Raw genomic sequence first — 14,775 nt, forward strand, 5'->3', positions numbered from 1 at the left:
ACCCAGGTCTCAGTAATACATGCCAGGTCAGCCCCCTCATCCACAATCAAATCATGGATGAGGGAGATTTTACTTTGGACCGACCTGGCACTCAGCAGCAGCACCACCAGACCCGAGGGCAAGCTGATAAGGCTGCCAGGAACCATCAGGTTGGGGGAAGAACCAGAAGGGGATAGCCATAAGGTGTCTTGTCCCTCTTCTCCTCAGCTGGCCTACTCAGAAGCAAGCAGGACAAGCCTTTCCATGTCTATTCAGAAGTAAGCAGGGTGTAACCATTCAACAGCATTTTCAAATAGCATTGCAATACCAAGTTTCTGCATGTTTACTCAAAAGTAAGCCTGAGCATAAGCAGCATGTCGGCTTAGAAGTAAGCAAGATGAGCCTCTGCGTGTCTACTCAGAAGAAAGCAGGATTGAAACACCCAGCAGTCCTGCTTGGGGAGAAGATTAGACTAGAGCCTTCTTATCAGATCAGCTAGGTTTCTATGTATATATGGGTAAGCTTATCCATAAATCCTATGAGATGAAGTGTTACAGCCCAAACACAGCCTTGTCACCTCAACTGCTCTTTATGTCATAAAGTTTATGAGAAATAGGTCTGAATGGGAGGTCTTAAAAACCAACAATTAGGAATGGGTGGATCTGTCAAACCTGATCTTGTCGATGTCCTCATTTTTCCACCACCAAGCTCATTCCATCCCAGTTCCATACATTCCTCCCCCTGCACAGAAATGTGTATGTATTTTGTGTACATTTTCAAACGTACCCATTTTTGTACACATGCACCCATGCAAAAGTGTGTTTGTGCACATTTTAGAAAAGTACACACATTTATTCTGAATTTTTCAAATGTGTGTATGTTAACAAACACATTTTTGTTTTGTTTTGCAGAACCAGAATGCCTTGAAAAATCCAGGCAGTATCTAATAGGGCCGATCAGCTTCTGCTGGTTTTGTTATGATGGCGGGTCCCACCACTTGCGCAACTTGAACCCTCGGTTTCTAAAAATAACCCCAGAAATGAGCAGAAATATTTGTTTCCAGATTGGAACAGGCCAGCGGAGCTTTTTTCTGAGACCAATGCTGATCTGCTCCATTCTGAAAATGAGTGTTTCTGCTCATTTCAGGTTCTTTTTAAAACCCCAGAAGCTTTGTATTGCAAATGGTGGATCCCATGAGTATCCAGGTACAATATGGTACTACCCTCAGAAATGTATGGATTTCTGGCCACAAATGGCATTTAGATCCACGTTCAGTTCAGGGAGGTATGAATCGAGTAAATCCAGAAAAAACTAGGGCTGTGCAGGGATCCCCTGATCCAACTCAGAAGCTGCTTCGTGGCTTCGAAGGCAGGCCCAATTCAACTCGGGCTGATTTGGGGCTCCCTCCCCAAATCAGCCCTGAACAGGAAGCAGGATTTGGCCATCTGAATCCTGCTTTGGGGCCCCCCAATGCCCCCACGCAAGCCAGGTAAGCTCCTTACCTGGGCTGCTGCCTCCTCCTCTGCCACTGCCTCCTTCTCCTCCTTTTCCTTGTCCTCCTCCACTGCTACCGCCACCTTCACCTCTGCCACCTTCGCCACTGCCACTAATGCCACTAACCACCGCCTCCACCACAGTCATCATTGCCTGCTGCTGCCAGCTCCTGAGCCCTGGATGCGCACTATTGTTGCAGGAAGTTGCCATTTTTAAAATTTTAAAAGTCCCAATGGGATGTAACTAAGGCATGCATGACTGTGGCCAGATCAGACATCTCTAGGAACAGGTGCAGTTAGTGTGCTAGCCTCAGCTGTTCAAAGGCACTCCTTGCCACTGCCGAAACCTGAACATCCTGGACTCATTCTAAAACATACGTACATGAGCTACAGAACTCAGCACAGAAGAACTGGGCTTAATGAACTTAGGGCATCAGTCTTAATAAATTAGGAACCAGAAGGGTACGTTGTAGGGCTTGATGCCCATAACAAATGTCACTAAAGACTAGCATGGATAACATTTTGGCCTCAGGACCTGAGGAGAGATCAAGTGGGGAGACTGAGTTCACACAAACCCTACCTATGGGGAGAAGAAAACAAATGAATCACTAAATAGTTGATTGTTAAATCTCATTTTTAAAATGGCAACTCCCACCAAAAAGAGCCGACATGTGTCCAGGGCTCAGGAGCTGGTGGTGGCGGGTGGTGATGATGGCAGAGGCGATGGCGGCAGTGGCGGTTGTGGTGGCCATGGTGGCAACAATGGTGGCGACTCCTGTGAGTCACCTCAGGTAAGAAGCTAGAGGCACTGGCCCAGCTAGGCCGGGGTGGTAAAGGTCTGAAGCAGACCCAGTGCTTCAGAAAACCCCCAGCCCAGTTCGGGCCCCTTCATGCTCCCTTCGCTTCACCTTGGAAGGGGCCCAAAGTGGCCCACTTGAACTCGGGGTTCAGGCCTTGGGCCAAAGCAGTGCACAGCCCTAGAAAAAACCTCTGTAGACTGAATTTCTCACCCAGCCCTAACTACTATTTCTAACAGGTAACTCCTCTGATTACTCTGTATCCCATTTTGTTAAATGTGAGCAGATTTTCCGAGTCTGTATAATATGCACACTCCCATATTAATCACTCAATCCAACAAACAGATATCCATAAACCTTCAGGCATCAAAACATCTATTGAACAGAAGTCAAAAACTCACCAGACAAGGTCAGCTGGTGAGGGATAACAGTTGAAGCCACCGCTGACATGCTGTGTGATTGTGATAAAGGGATGTTTAAATTTGTTGCATGTTCTCCATTACTACTGTGAGTCCACCGCAAACGCTGTTGTGATGTACTGTCTATCACTGTTAAGGCAGAATTGAAAGCCTTCTTTTCATCAGGAAATAATGAGTACTGTGGCACTGAAAGTTTAGCAAAATCAGTTTGTGTAGGGAGTGGCTGGTCAGATAATACTGAAGGAGATATCATATCAGAAAATTCTGATAATGAATGCCTGTCAAGAAAATCAACCACTGCATCTGTCTGTGAAATGCCTGCATGCTTGAGATGCAAATCAAGAATCCTCTCTGAAATGATCAGTTTGTGTGATATGGACTCATCAGAATGATGTGTAACATGGCTGTCATTTTCTTCTCGAACAGCAACACTTGGATAAAAAGCTAAGGATGTGTCCTCCTCCTGAGTCGTTAACTGAGGTATTTCCTTAACTGGATCATGTAGTGTGTAGTCCAGTAGCTGTAGAATATGTATGGCAGCCAGCTGTTTCACATCAGTTAATTTCCTTGTCAAATACATGTTTGCTCCTTGAGATGCTGAGTTGGTTGAAAATGATGGTTCTAAATGGGTGGTTTGTGAAAGGGCAGTTGCTACACAGTCCAAATAAACACATGAGAACTCATTGCTTAATCCCTGTAAGGCTCTAGTTAGAACATATTCTTCTGTGGAGAACTTATATTTGCTTCTTTCAGTAGGATATGAGGAAGACACTTCTGTAAACTTCACTGATGATTCCGTTTCACAAGCTGAAACCAATGGATGCCCAGAACTAACAGCAGTAGATGTCATTAATGTGTACCAGCTGGTTAATGTCACTGAGTTAATCCAGAATGCCTCATAAAGTGGGGACTCTTTGCTATACAAAACCTGCTCTGAGAATTCGTTTGAGAGTTTTCTGTCAGCTGAGGAACTCCTTGCACATGTTTGGGTGAATTTGCTTAAATGACCAGCAGGTTCCGATCTGAGGTCTGTGAGCCCCTGGTTGAAGGATGAAACACTAACATTCAGATATTCACTGGGATGGGATGTTTGCCTTTTGGATTCCTGCATAACTGATGAGCGAAAGCAGTCTACCTTTCCTAAACCAGTACCTTCTGAGCGCAAAACAAACATCACTGAGGGCTTTGGCAAAATCCAGTCTTTGCCTATTGATATTAGGGAAACAGCTGATGGGTCTCTGATATTCTCTTGAGGCAACCTTGAAAGAACTGTACATGTGATTGCTGGAGTCATAGGCTGGAATTTGGGGGGAAGTAATGAGTGACTACTTAATTCAGTCTTGATCTCTGGTATCCTACTAATTACTGAACTCCTGTCTGTGGCAGATAAAGCAAGAGTCTTATGGTTCCCTACTGACAAACTTCGCACAGAGGGAACAGGAACTGTCATCAAGGAGTCTGTGATAAATGAGGTCATATCATACTCATCTTGTGAGAGCAAGTCTAGTGTTAAATCTCCCGAACTATCAATCATCACCCATGGCACAGCTGTTATATCAGACTTTGTTCTTGTTGAGAATAGGCCCGCAAACCCCAACAACTGTGAAGTGAGAACGTCTGCTGAGAAAGCTAGCGAGACTGCTGCCGAAGACACATTATCAGTGGTTAATGATTCTAGTTCAAAGCCTTCAAATGATATGCGGGACATTAATTTAGCCATGCTAGAGGTTGCAAGAATCCCATAGCTGAGGAAGTCTGTCTTTTGCAGACCTTTAGAGGATAAAAAGTAAGGGAAAAAGTTAGAAGAAAATAAAAAATGAACAACTTTGGCCCTAGGCTGGTTCGGCAGCAAATTGCATTGCTACCTGAAAACCATTAATTCTCACCCAGGCATCCCACAGCAGACAAATACAACTCCGTAAATCATATTCTTAATAAAAGTGTAAGAAAGATTTTAGTGACCTCAAGAGCTGACTAAATGCAAACCCTCACATTATTCACATTGTGAGGGCTGTAGCCAGAACAAATAGCATTGCTTGGAAGAGATATATTAAATTTGCTAAATCAAATTGTTCCTGAGAATCAATATAAAAAAGAATAAATTACAGATCGGGGCCATTGAGAACTTGAAGGGCTGACATGATCAGCTGGAAAAGTTACAAAGATAATTATATTTACTAATTGCATCGCATTCAATTTGCTTATCTACATCAAGAAGAAATATTACTTAGCTTAAAAAAATGAAAAAGACAAAAAAGGATTAGGCAAAAGAGAAAATAAAGCCTGCATTTTGAGGTCCAGTATACAATAGCACTGTGTTTAGATAAGGTGTAGTCAAATGAAGGAGCTCAGTCATGTGACACTCAAAACAGACCACTGCAATTATGATGCTGTTCCATTTTTAATGGTCTCCATGCTAGCAGATTCTTTTTCTTTCTGAATCTGAGACACAAAGAAGTGGGGAAGAAAAGTGCAAATGTGCAGAACCTTGAGGAGCTTACTTACAGGCATTCTTATGTATAAAACATCAAGAGGATAGGGAAAGCTGCAGACAAGAAAAGATAGGAGCTAGGAAAAGAAAGCCAGGGTTCTCATGAGCAAAGCACAATTATCTGCCTTCCACTCACAAGAGGATTGTACTAACAGTGGGGGCAGAGACATATTGTGAAGTGTACGAAATTGCACATACAGCCAAGCTCGAATGAGAAATACCATAAGTTATGGAACAATGCTATTCTCGACACAGAGTAGGCAGAGAACTGGAGAGATAATATTGTCCCTGAGAGCAAAAACACTCAGGCCAATCAGGAGTTCTAATAAACAAGGAATGGCCTGCAAACTCACCTAGAAAAGACAGGTGCTTAGTTAAAGAAAGCGGAACTGAGAGCCCGGGTAAAAAACTGGATGGAAGAAATGAATGTAGAAAACAGAAGACATTAATCCTTATCAATGAAAACAATAACCGCATACACAGAAAGGCCAGGATTTCACACAGAATCCATCAGACTTTCATTCATGGCACTTTAACGTTCTTACCTGTGGAACTTTGAGAAATATTTATGTCAGAAGTCTGAAGGCCTGAACGGGGTTGTGTGAGGCTTCTCTGTAATGGCTCAGTGGGGGACACTCCTATTTCAGTGATTTGGCCCCTCTGGGGGACTGCAGGTAAACAGGTGATATTGTTTATTCCATCCACACAGAGAAACCCAGCAGGGCAAGTCTGTATCAAGCAATCGTTGTAATTAAGCTCACAGCTTCGGCCCTAGAAGAGAAGTTTTTAAAAAGTCAATTTGAAGCCACTTCCTTGTTCGTAGTTACATTAAATGGTTCAAATTTATTGCTTTCTTTTGATTTTTCAAATGCTGTCTATTTAAATTGGGCAGACTGCACTTTCCAAAATTAATCTAATCGTACTGAGCATTTTGCCTTCACAGATTTCATGGCATAGATCTAGGCTTTTAAATTGTAATGTAATCTTAGGATTTTGACTTCCAATCAGTTCAAAGAGTGACTTTGAGCACTAAAATACAGATTCCATCCCATAATCCCTGCAACGTGTAATTTTCCAGGAATAGTTTTGTCCCCAAGTCATCTGCTTTTCAGTGTAATAATATGTTCCTTGGAAATTAACCTAAAGTGATATAGACAGACGTAAACAAAGTATTTATTCTCATGCTATAATTACTTTAAGTTGTACTGGCTTCAAGTACACAGTTCTTTCTTTATTTGTGTAGCCTGCAAAACAGATTGTAACACACTAAAATTGTACTTAGCTCTTGCAACAGCAAGCATCATGCGGCATGCCTAAGTAGCCATACTACTCCTTTGGCATGGCTCTTCAATTTATTTTTTTACACTATACACTCTTTGGGAAGTTAGAATCATCATCATTGTAGTAATTGTAGCAGTAGCAATAATAATAATAATAATAATAATAATAATAATAATAATAATAATACAAAAATATGCTCTGAAGTTTCATCCTTACTAGTCTGAGCTAGGGATGAGGGTGAAATCTGTTCGGTTTGCATTTTAATATGAATCAATCTAATTCACACTTCTCAAATGAATATGTGAACCAGCATGCAATTATCGTTTGATTTTTGCATTTGTCCAAATTTTGCGATACAGTATTCTCATCAAAATATGCATGCAAAAATGCACATATCTGGGAAAAATGCATATGAATTTTCATGCTGACTTTAAAGAAAATTCACAAACTGATGCGGAAATGGGATGGAATTAACTTCTGTTTGAAAAAATGTGAAGGTTATAGAAAGCAAAACACACTGATTCATCCATCCCTGGTCAAAACACCATTTAAAAAGTTACAAATATGACTGTGGCTATAAAGCACAGACTTCCGCATGCATATAAAATGTGTTCCATCTTGCCTCTTTCTTTTTGTTTTCACTATCTTTCCCATATGGAAGAAAAGCATTTCCCCACATTTCATCAACATGAGGACACTTTTTGAGAGTGGGTCATATACTCATGTTCATTGGCCCTTGTATTCATTTGACTGGATTCTGTATTAATTTTTGTTCCATATAACACATGGGACATTCATACCTCCCCGACACACTGAAAGAACACTGGGGTGGGGGTGGGTGGGTTGCAGGGCTAGCGGCCTAGTCCTTCTCCCAGCACTGACACATGCTGAGACCACACATGTGTTGCCAGTTCCTGAAGCAGAAATGCTTCCTTGCCATCTGCATGTTCAGCCAGCATGGCAAAGGGCTCTACATGTGTACTGATGTACATACCTAGAGTTCCTCCACGGTAGGGGATCCTGACTGGGCCAGGTCTGCCCTTGTGGAGAAGCTCTATATGCATACATTAGTATGCATGTAGAGTCATTTTCCATGTATGCAGGTGTGCAGCAGGCAACCATGCTGGCAGGATAGCCCACGGGGCCCTGCATCCCCCTCACCCATCCTTTCAATATGTGGGTGGGTAGAGCATGTGAACTATCTCTTGTATTGCTTTCCCTTTGGGTTTAACTCTGTAAAAAAATATGCACACATTTTCTTCTCTCTGTACTGACCCCCACCCACCCCACCTCACCCACACTCCATGCATCTGATGAAGCAGACTCTGCTCAACAACTAGGGATGTGCAAATTCTTCTATATCTGGTCCATGTCACTTTCACAAGTACTCAGTCATAAATCTGCCCCATCCCATTTTTGCATCGTTCCGTGATTTTTTTAAAAAAGCATGGAAATATGCATTTTTTGTATGCAACATTACCTAACATATGCATTTTGTATGTATCTCTTGCAATATGTGCATTTTTGTGCATTATGTTTCTGTAATACATGCATTTTGAATGCAATTGTTGAGCTGAGAAATGCATTGCAAAATTTGGAGAAGTGCAGAATCCGAAGGAGGACTGTTTTAAAAATTGCAGACTAGTCTGGGAAGTGTTGTAGCAGAAATCAGAGTCAAAGAGACCACGGAGTGAAGGAAAATGAGTACTTCTTTATTTAACGCGCGGGCTTAAGGCTGGAATCACTTCCAAAGAGCCTGAAGCCCCGAGGCATAGCCACACATTACTTTTATAGAGATGATGACACACAAGCGACCCTTTCTCCCACCCCCTCTCCTGTGGTTTTACAGTTGGTACAGTTGTTTACAGTACAGGAAATGGGCCACAGGACATTCTATCTTGAGAACAAGGATACAGTCTTGCAGTAAGCAAAAAGGCAAAATCATGACTGTGTTGTGCAATTCGGCTTGCTGACAGCGGAAGTCTCTACGTTGCTGTTCCTGCCAAACCATGCTAGCTCAGCAAGAACATGAGACCACTTAGTCTGACCCCCGACATGGCTGCTACAGTGTGAATTAGCTTAGTTTGCTTAAAAATGTGGACCACACATAATTCTCCAGGATCCTATCCACAACAGCTTATGGCTACATAAATGTGTTAGTTTTTAAAGGTGCTGGAAGACCTTTTGTCACCTTTGCAAGAGACTAACCTTGCTAATTCCCCCTTTGAAGCTTTAAACTGGAAATACATGGTAAAGTAATTCCAGCAGGCCCTTTTTTTTGCTTTTATTTTTCAAAAAAGAGCTTATTCTATAAAAGGCCAAGTTGTGAGACTATAGAGATGAACCAATATAGTTGTTTAGCTCTTTCAGATTTCAAATTGATGTATTATATAATTAAACTACTGGGCACTGATACCATAAACCACATACATAAATCACTTTGATCTCAGCAGTGCTTTTTTCAAACAGCATTCCCCCCCCCTCCCTTCAGTTCATTTTTGTTTGCCGTAGAACAGTAAAAAAAGAGTTGGTTTCATCTGAATAGCACTTGCATATCTTAGAGATTTATTGTAAAGTTGAACAAATGAATAATGTATATCTGTTCAATAGGAATAGTAATGTATGGCTGTGAGAGCTGGACTATAAGGAAGGCTGAGCGCCGAAGAATTGATGCTTTCGAACTGTGGTGCTGGAGAAGACTCTTATGAGTCCCCTGGACTGCAAGGAGGTCAAATCAGTCCATCCTAAAGGAAATCAAACCTGACTGCTCATTGGAAGGACAGATAATGAAGCTGAAGCTCCAATATTTTGGCCACATAATGCGAAGAGAAAACTCCCTGGAAAAGACCCTGATGCTGGGAAAGAGTGAAGGCAAAAGGAGAAGGGGACGGCAGAGGATGAGATGGCTAGATAGCATCACGGATGCAATGAATATGAACTTGAGCACGCTCCGGGAGAGAGTGCAGGACAGGAAGGCCTGGCGTGCTATGGTCCATGGGGTCACGAAGAGTCGGACACGACTGAACGACTGAACAACAACAATTCAATAGGAAACTTGTTGAGCATTATTAGCCAGAAACCTCAATCCAGCAGGAGCAATCTGTTGCAGGGTAAGATCAGATGCAGGGAAAATAGGCAGGATAAAAACTCATTACAGCCATCAAAAGGATTTTCCACACATAGCTCCCACCCCGTGTCCACAAATGCTCGATGCGGGGGTGGGGCACAAATATCCAGCACACTTAGGATCACCCCAGCTCCTAAAATAAAAATCTCTGCTACCTGATTGGGGCATGGGGATGGAGCTCTCTGGGTTTAGGGCAGAGCCCAGAGTAAATCTGGATGTGATGCCAGGGGGTAGAGTAGGGACGTGCCATGGCTCAGTGGTACAGTACACCCTTTGCATACAAAAGGTCCCAGGTTTGATCCCTGGTATCTTCAGTTAGGGCAGGAAAAACTCCTGCCTGAAAACCTGGACGGCCACTTCCAGTCAGTATAGACAAATACTGGGCTAGAAGGGCTAATGGTCTGATTCAGTACAAGGCCGCTTCCTATGCTCCTAGATGCACTCAAAACCACCGAAGCTCTGCAGTCTGGGGTGCGCATGGGGTAGAACTTTGACAAAACCTGTCTATTCACTTAAAGAATACAGCTTAAAAACAGCTGATGGGGAAAACTAAATTAGAGTTGTGAGCCAATGGCCTCTTGAAATTATCTGCTTTACTTGTGGTGAGAGAAATTTGGGAAACAATTTCACTGAATTTCTCCGGGAGGAGGAGAAATTCTCCAGCTTCTCACAGGTAGGGCTCCCCATGGGCAGGGCTTATAGCACAGTTTCTTTCTTTTTTGGTAAGCACTTTGGGTTTTTTTGTGCTGCAACAACAGAATCAACTGTCTTGGCAGCCTGGCTCCCAGCTTGCATCCACCACAATGCAGGTGGGGGCGGTGTTGCGTCCGGCTCCAGGGATGAGGTGGAGTTAGTGCTCTGCCAAAATCTGTCCTCCAATTTCCTGGAAGTTTTCACCACCCATGAAAGGGGGTTTCCATTGTTCTGCCTCATTCAGGATGTTTTACAATGTATTTTTGTGGTGTTTTTGAGCTTCCTTAATCACAGCTAGCCTCTCAGGCTAGGGATGTACGAAAGTCACTTACCTTTTGACGAAATGTGATTCGACGTGGGGGGGAGGCGCCCCATCCCTCCCCCTGAAATTCTGGCCGGGGGGGAGGAACCCCATCCCTCCCCCAAAAAATTCTGGCCGGGGAGGAGGCGCCCCGTCCCTCCCCCCTGAAATTCTGGCTGGAGGGGAGGCGCCCCGTCCCTCCCGCCACAAATCCTGGCAAGCCGGGTCTGCAAATGGCGGCGGTCGTAGCCGCCGCCATTTGCGTCCCTGCAGTCAGCCGTGATAGGCTACATAAATGTTTACGTAGCCTATCACGGCTGAGTAAAAAACAACAACAAAACACCGCGCGTACACAAATGGCAGCGCCCATGGGCGCCGCCATTTGCATTCCTTATTTTGGCACATCTAGTCTACGTAAACATTTACGTAGACTATGGCGAAAATAAGGGGAATGCAAATAGCGTAGACGCTACGCTAATTGCGTTCCCCTTATTTTCGCCGTAGTCTAGACTAGACGTGCCAAAATAAGGAACGCAAATTTGCGTACGCGCGGTTGTTGCTTTTTTACTCAGCCGCGATAGGCTATGTAAACATTTACGTAGCCTATCATGGCATTTTTTAAAAATCTAGCTGTGATAGGCTACGTAAATCTTTATGTAGCCTATCACGTTTTTTTTTTTTTTTACTGGAAATGGCGGCGGCGGCAGGTGGTCGGAAGACCGGCTGCCGCAGCCGCCACCAGGGAGATTTGCCCTAGGTAAGTCCCATCCTGGGGTGGGGGTTGGGGGGGCAGACCGTTTCGCCACCGATTTCAGGGGGCCGAATGCGCTGGCATTTGGCCTCCCTGAGATTCGTGGCAAAATTCTCTGACATCCCTATCTCAGGCTAGGGATGTACGAAAGTGACTTACCTTTCGTGGATTATGTTGATGGTGGGACGGGAGGTGTTCCGTCCCTCCCCCTGGAATCCTGGCCGGGGAGGGGAGGCGCTCTGTTCCTCCCCCCGGAATCCTCGAACGGCCGGCTGTGCTCCATGGCAGCTCTGCAGAGCAGCCGGCCAGGCCCGGCCCGGCCAGGCCAGAGCCGTCCACAGCTGGATTTCCAGCCACGGAGGGCTCTGGGTAAAAACAAAAAACAAAACAAACCCCGCGTACGCAAATGGCGGCGGCTATGGCCGCCGCCACTTGCATTCCTTCTTTTTTGCCATCTTAATCTACGTAAATATTTACATAGACTATGACGGAGAAAATCAAGGGGAATGCAAATAGTGTAGCGGGCGCTATTTGCGTCCCTTTTTCATTCACTGTTTTAGCCCATGTAAATATTTACGTAGGCTAAAACGGCGAATCAAAAGGGGATGCAAATAGCACCCGCTACGCTATTTGCGTTCCCCTTGATTTTCGCTGTCATAGTCTACGTAAATATTTACGTAGATTAAGACGGTAAAAAGAAGGAATGCAAATGGCGGTGGCCGTAGCCGCCGCCATTTGCGTACGCATTTTTTTTTTAAACCCACCACCAACCAACCATGATAGGCTACGTAAAGATTTACGTAGCCTATCACGTCTTTTTTTTTAAAACCTAGCCATGATAGGCTACGTAAATCTTTACGTAGCCTGTCACGTCTTTTTTTTTTTTAACACTAGAAATGGCGGCGGCGGCAGCCAATCGGAAACTGCCCGCTGCCACCGCCGAACCGCTGCCGGAGTCGCTGCTACCAGGGAGATTCAACCAAGGTAAGTCCCGTCCCGGGCGGTGCGGAGGGGGCAGACCGTTTCGCCACCGATTTCGGGGGTCCGAATGCGCTGGCATTCGGCCTCCCCGAGATTCGTGGTGAAATTCTCTGACATCCCTATCTCAGGCTAGGGATGTACGAAAGTGACTTACCTTTTGCGGATTATGTTGATGGTGGGAGGTGAGGCATTCTGTCCCTCCCCCTGGAATCCTGGCCGGGGAGGGGAGGTGCTCCGTTCCTCCCCCTGGAACCCTCGAACGGCCGGCTGTGCTCCACGGCAGCTCCGTGGAGCATCTGGCCCGGCCAGGCCAGAGCCGTCCACAGCCGGATTTCCGGCCACGGAGGGCTCTGAGTAAAAACACCCCCCCCCCGCGCGTACACAGATGGTGATAGTGATAGCCTATCACGTCTTTTTTTTTTAACACTGGAAATGGCGGTGGTGGCAGCCGGTCGGAAGACCGCCCGCCGCCGAAGCCTCCGCCGCCGCTGCCGCCTCCGCCGGAGCCACCGCCACCTGGAAGATCCGCCCCAGGTAAGTCTCATCCCGGGGGGCGGTGTCCGTGGTGGGGCGGGGGGGTGGCAGGCCGTTCTGCCACAGATTTTGGGGGGCCAAATGCACTGGCATTCGGCCTCCCCGAGATTCGTGGTGGAATTCTCTGACATCCCTATCTCAGGCTGCCTGCACGTACTGATCTGAAAAAGCCCTGTGGGAGGATTTATCTCATGCTGCCTTCCACTGGGCTTGCCTTTAATTGAAGTGTAGGGAGCTGAGGAGGGCATAGGTAGGGATGGCGGAGAATTTCTCCCCGAATCTTCGGGAGGCCGAGTGCCGACGTATTCGGCCCCCCAAAGTTGGTTGGGAAATTCTCCGCCGGCCCCCCGCCCCCCCGGGACGGGACTTACCTTCGGCAAATGTCCCTCTCAGCGGCGGGCCCCGCAGCAGTTCGGTGGCGTTTCGTCGCGGGCGGCGGCCAGTCTCCCGACCGGCCGCCGCCGCCATTGCAAAAAAAAAAAAAAACTAAAGTAAAAAAAACCCAAACACCCGTGATAGGCTACGTAACGATTTACGTAGCCTATCACGGCTAGATTTCCAAAGTCAGCCGTGATAGGCTACGTAAATCGTCATGTAGTCTATCACGGGTGACTTTGGAAAAAAAAAAGCGCATACGCAAATGGCGGCGCCCATGGGGTGCCGCCATTTGCGTTCCTTATTTGGCACGTCTAGTCTACGTAAAGATTTACGTAGACTACGGCGAAAATAAGGGCACGCTATTTGCGTAAATAAACCTTACGTAAATCTTTACGTAAATCTACGTAAATTTACGTAAATCTTTACGTAGACTAGACATGCCAAAATAAGGAACGCATATGGCGGCGCCCCATGGGCGCCGCCATTTGCGTACGCGCTTTCTCCCACCCCCAAAGTCACCCGTGATAGGCTACGTGACGATTTACGTAGCCTATCACGGCTGACTTTGGATATCTAGCTGTGATAGGCTATGTAAATCGTCACGTAGCCTATCACAGGTTCTTTTTTTTTTTTTACTTTTTGTTTCACGGCCAGGGAGACGGGGCGCCTCCCCCCCCGGCCTGAATTTCGGCTGGGCGAGGCGGGATGCCTCCCCCCCTCACCTGAAGTTCCGGGGGAGAAGCGAAGCGCCTCCCCCCCACCGTGAAGCCAAGCTGTGAAAAGGTAAGTGACTTTCGTACATCCCTAGCCATAGGCAGCTGGAGAGATGATTGTACAATGAAAAACAGGACCCTTGTGCTCTCTCCTCGGCCACCTCCTAAGTAAAGTAAGCCCAAGAAATCCAAACCCAACCCATGAGAATTTCTCTGTAATTTCTTCACCATTGAATTTCTTTTCAGAAGCAATTTCTCTTCTATCAAATTGAATGAGAATGGTCAAAAAATGTGGGAGAAATTTTCGGCACAGCACTAAAGGAAATAGTCATAGCCTCTGGTTTTCTGGCAACTGAGAACAAAGAAACTGGCCAGGCTCTATATTCACCCACACCCCACTGTAGCATGGAGGATAAAAGCCAACATAACCTAAGTTCTACTTAGAGTAGACCCTTTGAAATGAATGGGACTTAACTTAGCCATGACTAACTTAAGTTCCATTAATTTTAATGGGTCTGCTTTAAGTAGAACTTATGTTGGATTTTAGCCAGAGAGTGGTTTGTGTAGTTGCTATAATTAAAACAGCAAATTTATCTCTGGCAAACAGGAAGGCACAATCCAGAATATACAGTCAGGGCCAGAAATATTGGAACAAGGATAACTGTTTTGGCAGTTGGTCTCTGTACACCACCATATCGAAGTTGAAAGGAAACACACCCAGATGGGAGTGAAGTCAGGACTTTCAGCTGTAATTCAAGGAGTTTGACAAAAGTGGGACACTAACCTTTCAGGAAGGACAGCCAGTGGCATACACTCACCCCCATCCTTGGTGGCTCA

The 14,775-nt window shown here is 45.5% G+C and overlaps 1 protein-coding gene across 1 annotated transcript in view; it reads right to left on the minus strand.

Moving 5' to 3' along the window:
• Positions 1-2,629: 2,629 nt before the first annotated feature.
• Positions 2,630-14,775, minus strand: part of LOC146359227 (protein eyes shut homolog) — a 187,907-nt gene continuing 175,761 nt past the window's right edge. Inside the window, exons 10-11 of the mRNA XM_084826873.1 lie at positions 5,725-5,950; positions 2,630-4,458 (exon numbers count right to left, since the gene is read on the minus strand). Coding sequence (XP_084682999.1) covers positions 2,645-4,458; positions 5,725-5,950 — 2,040 coding nt within the window. The 3' untranslated portion in view covers positions 2,630-2,644. The remainder of the gene's footprint in view (positions 4,459-5,724; positions 5,951-14,775) is intronic.

This window comes from Heloderma suspectum, chromosome 1, assembly GCF_057233095.1.
Source record: "Heloderma suspectum isolate Gila_16-S chromosome 1, 16-S_ref, whole genome shotgun sequence".
In the NCBI taxonomy this organism is placed as follows: domain Eukaryota; kingdom Metazoa; phylum Chordata; class Lepidosauria; order Squamata; family Helodermatidae; genus Heloderma; species Heloderma suspectum.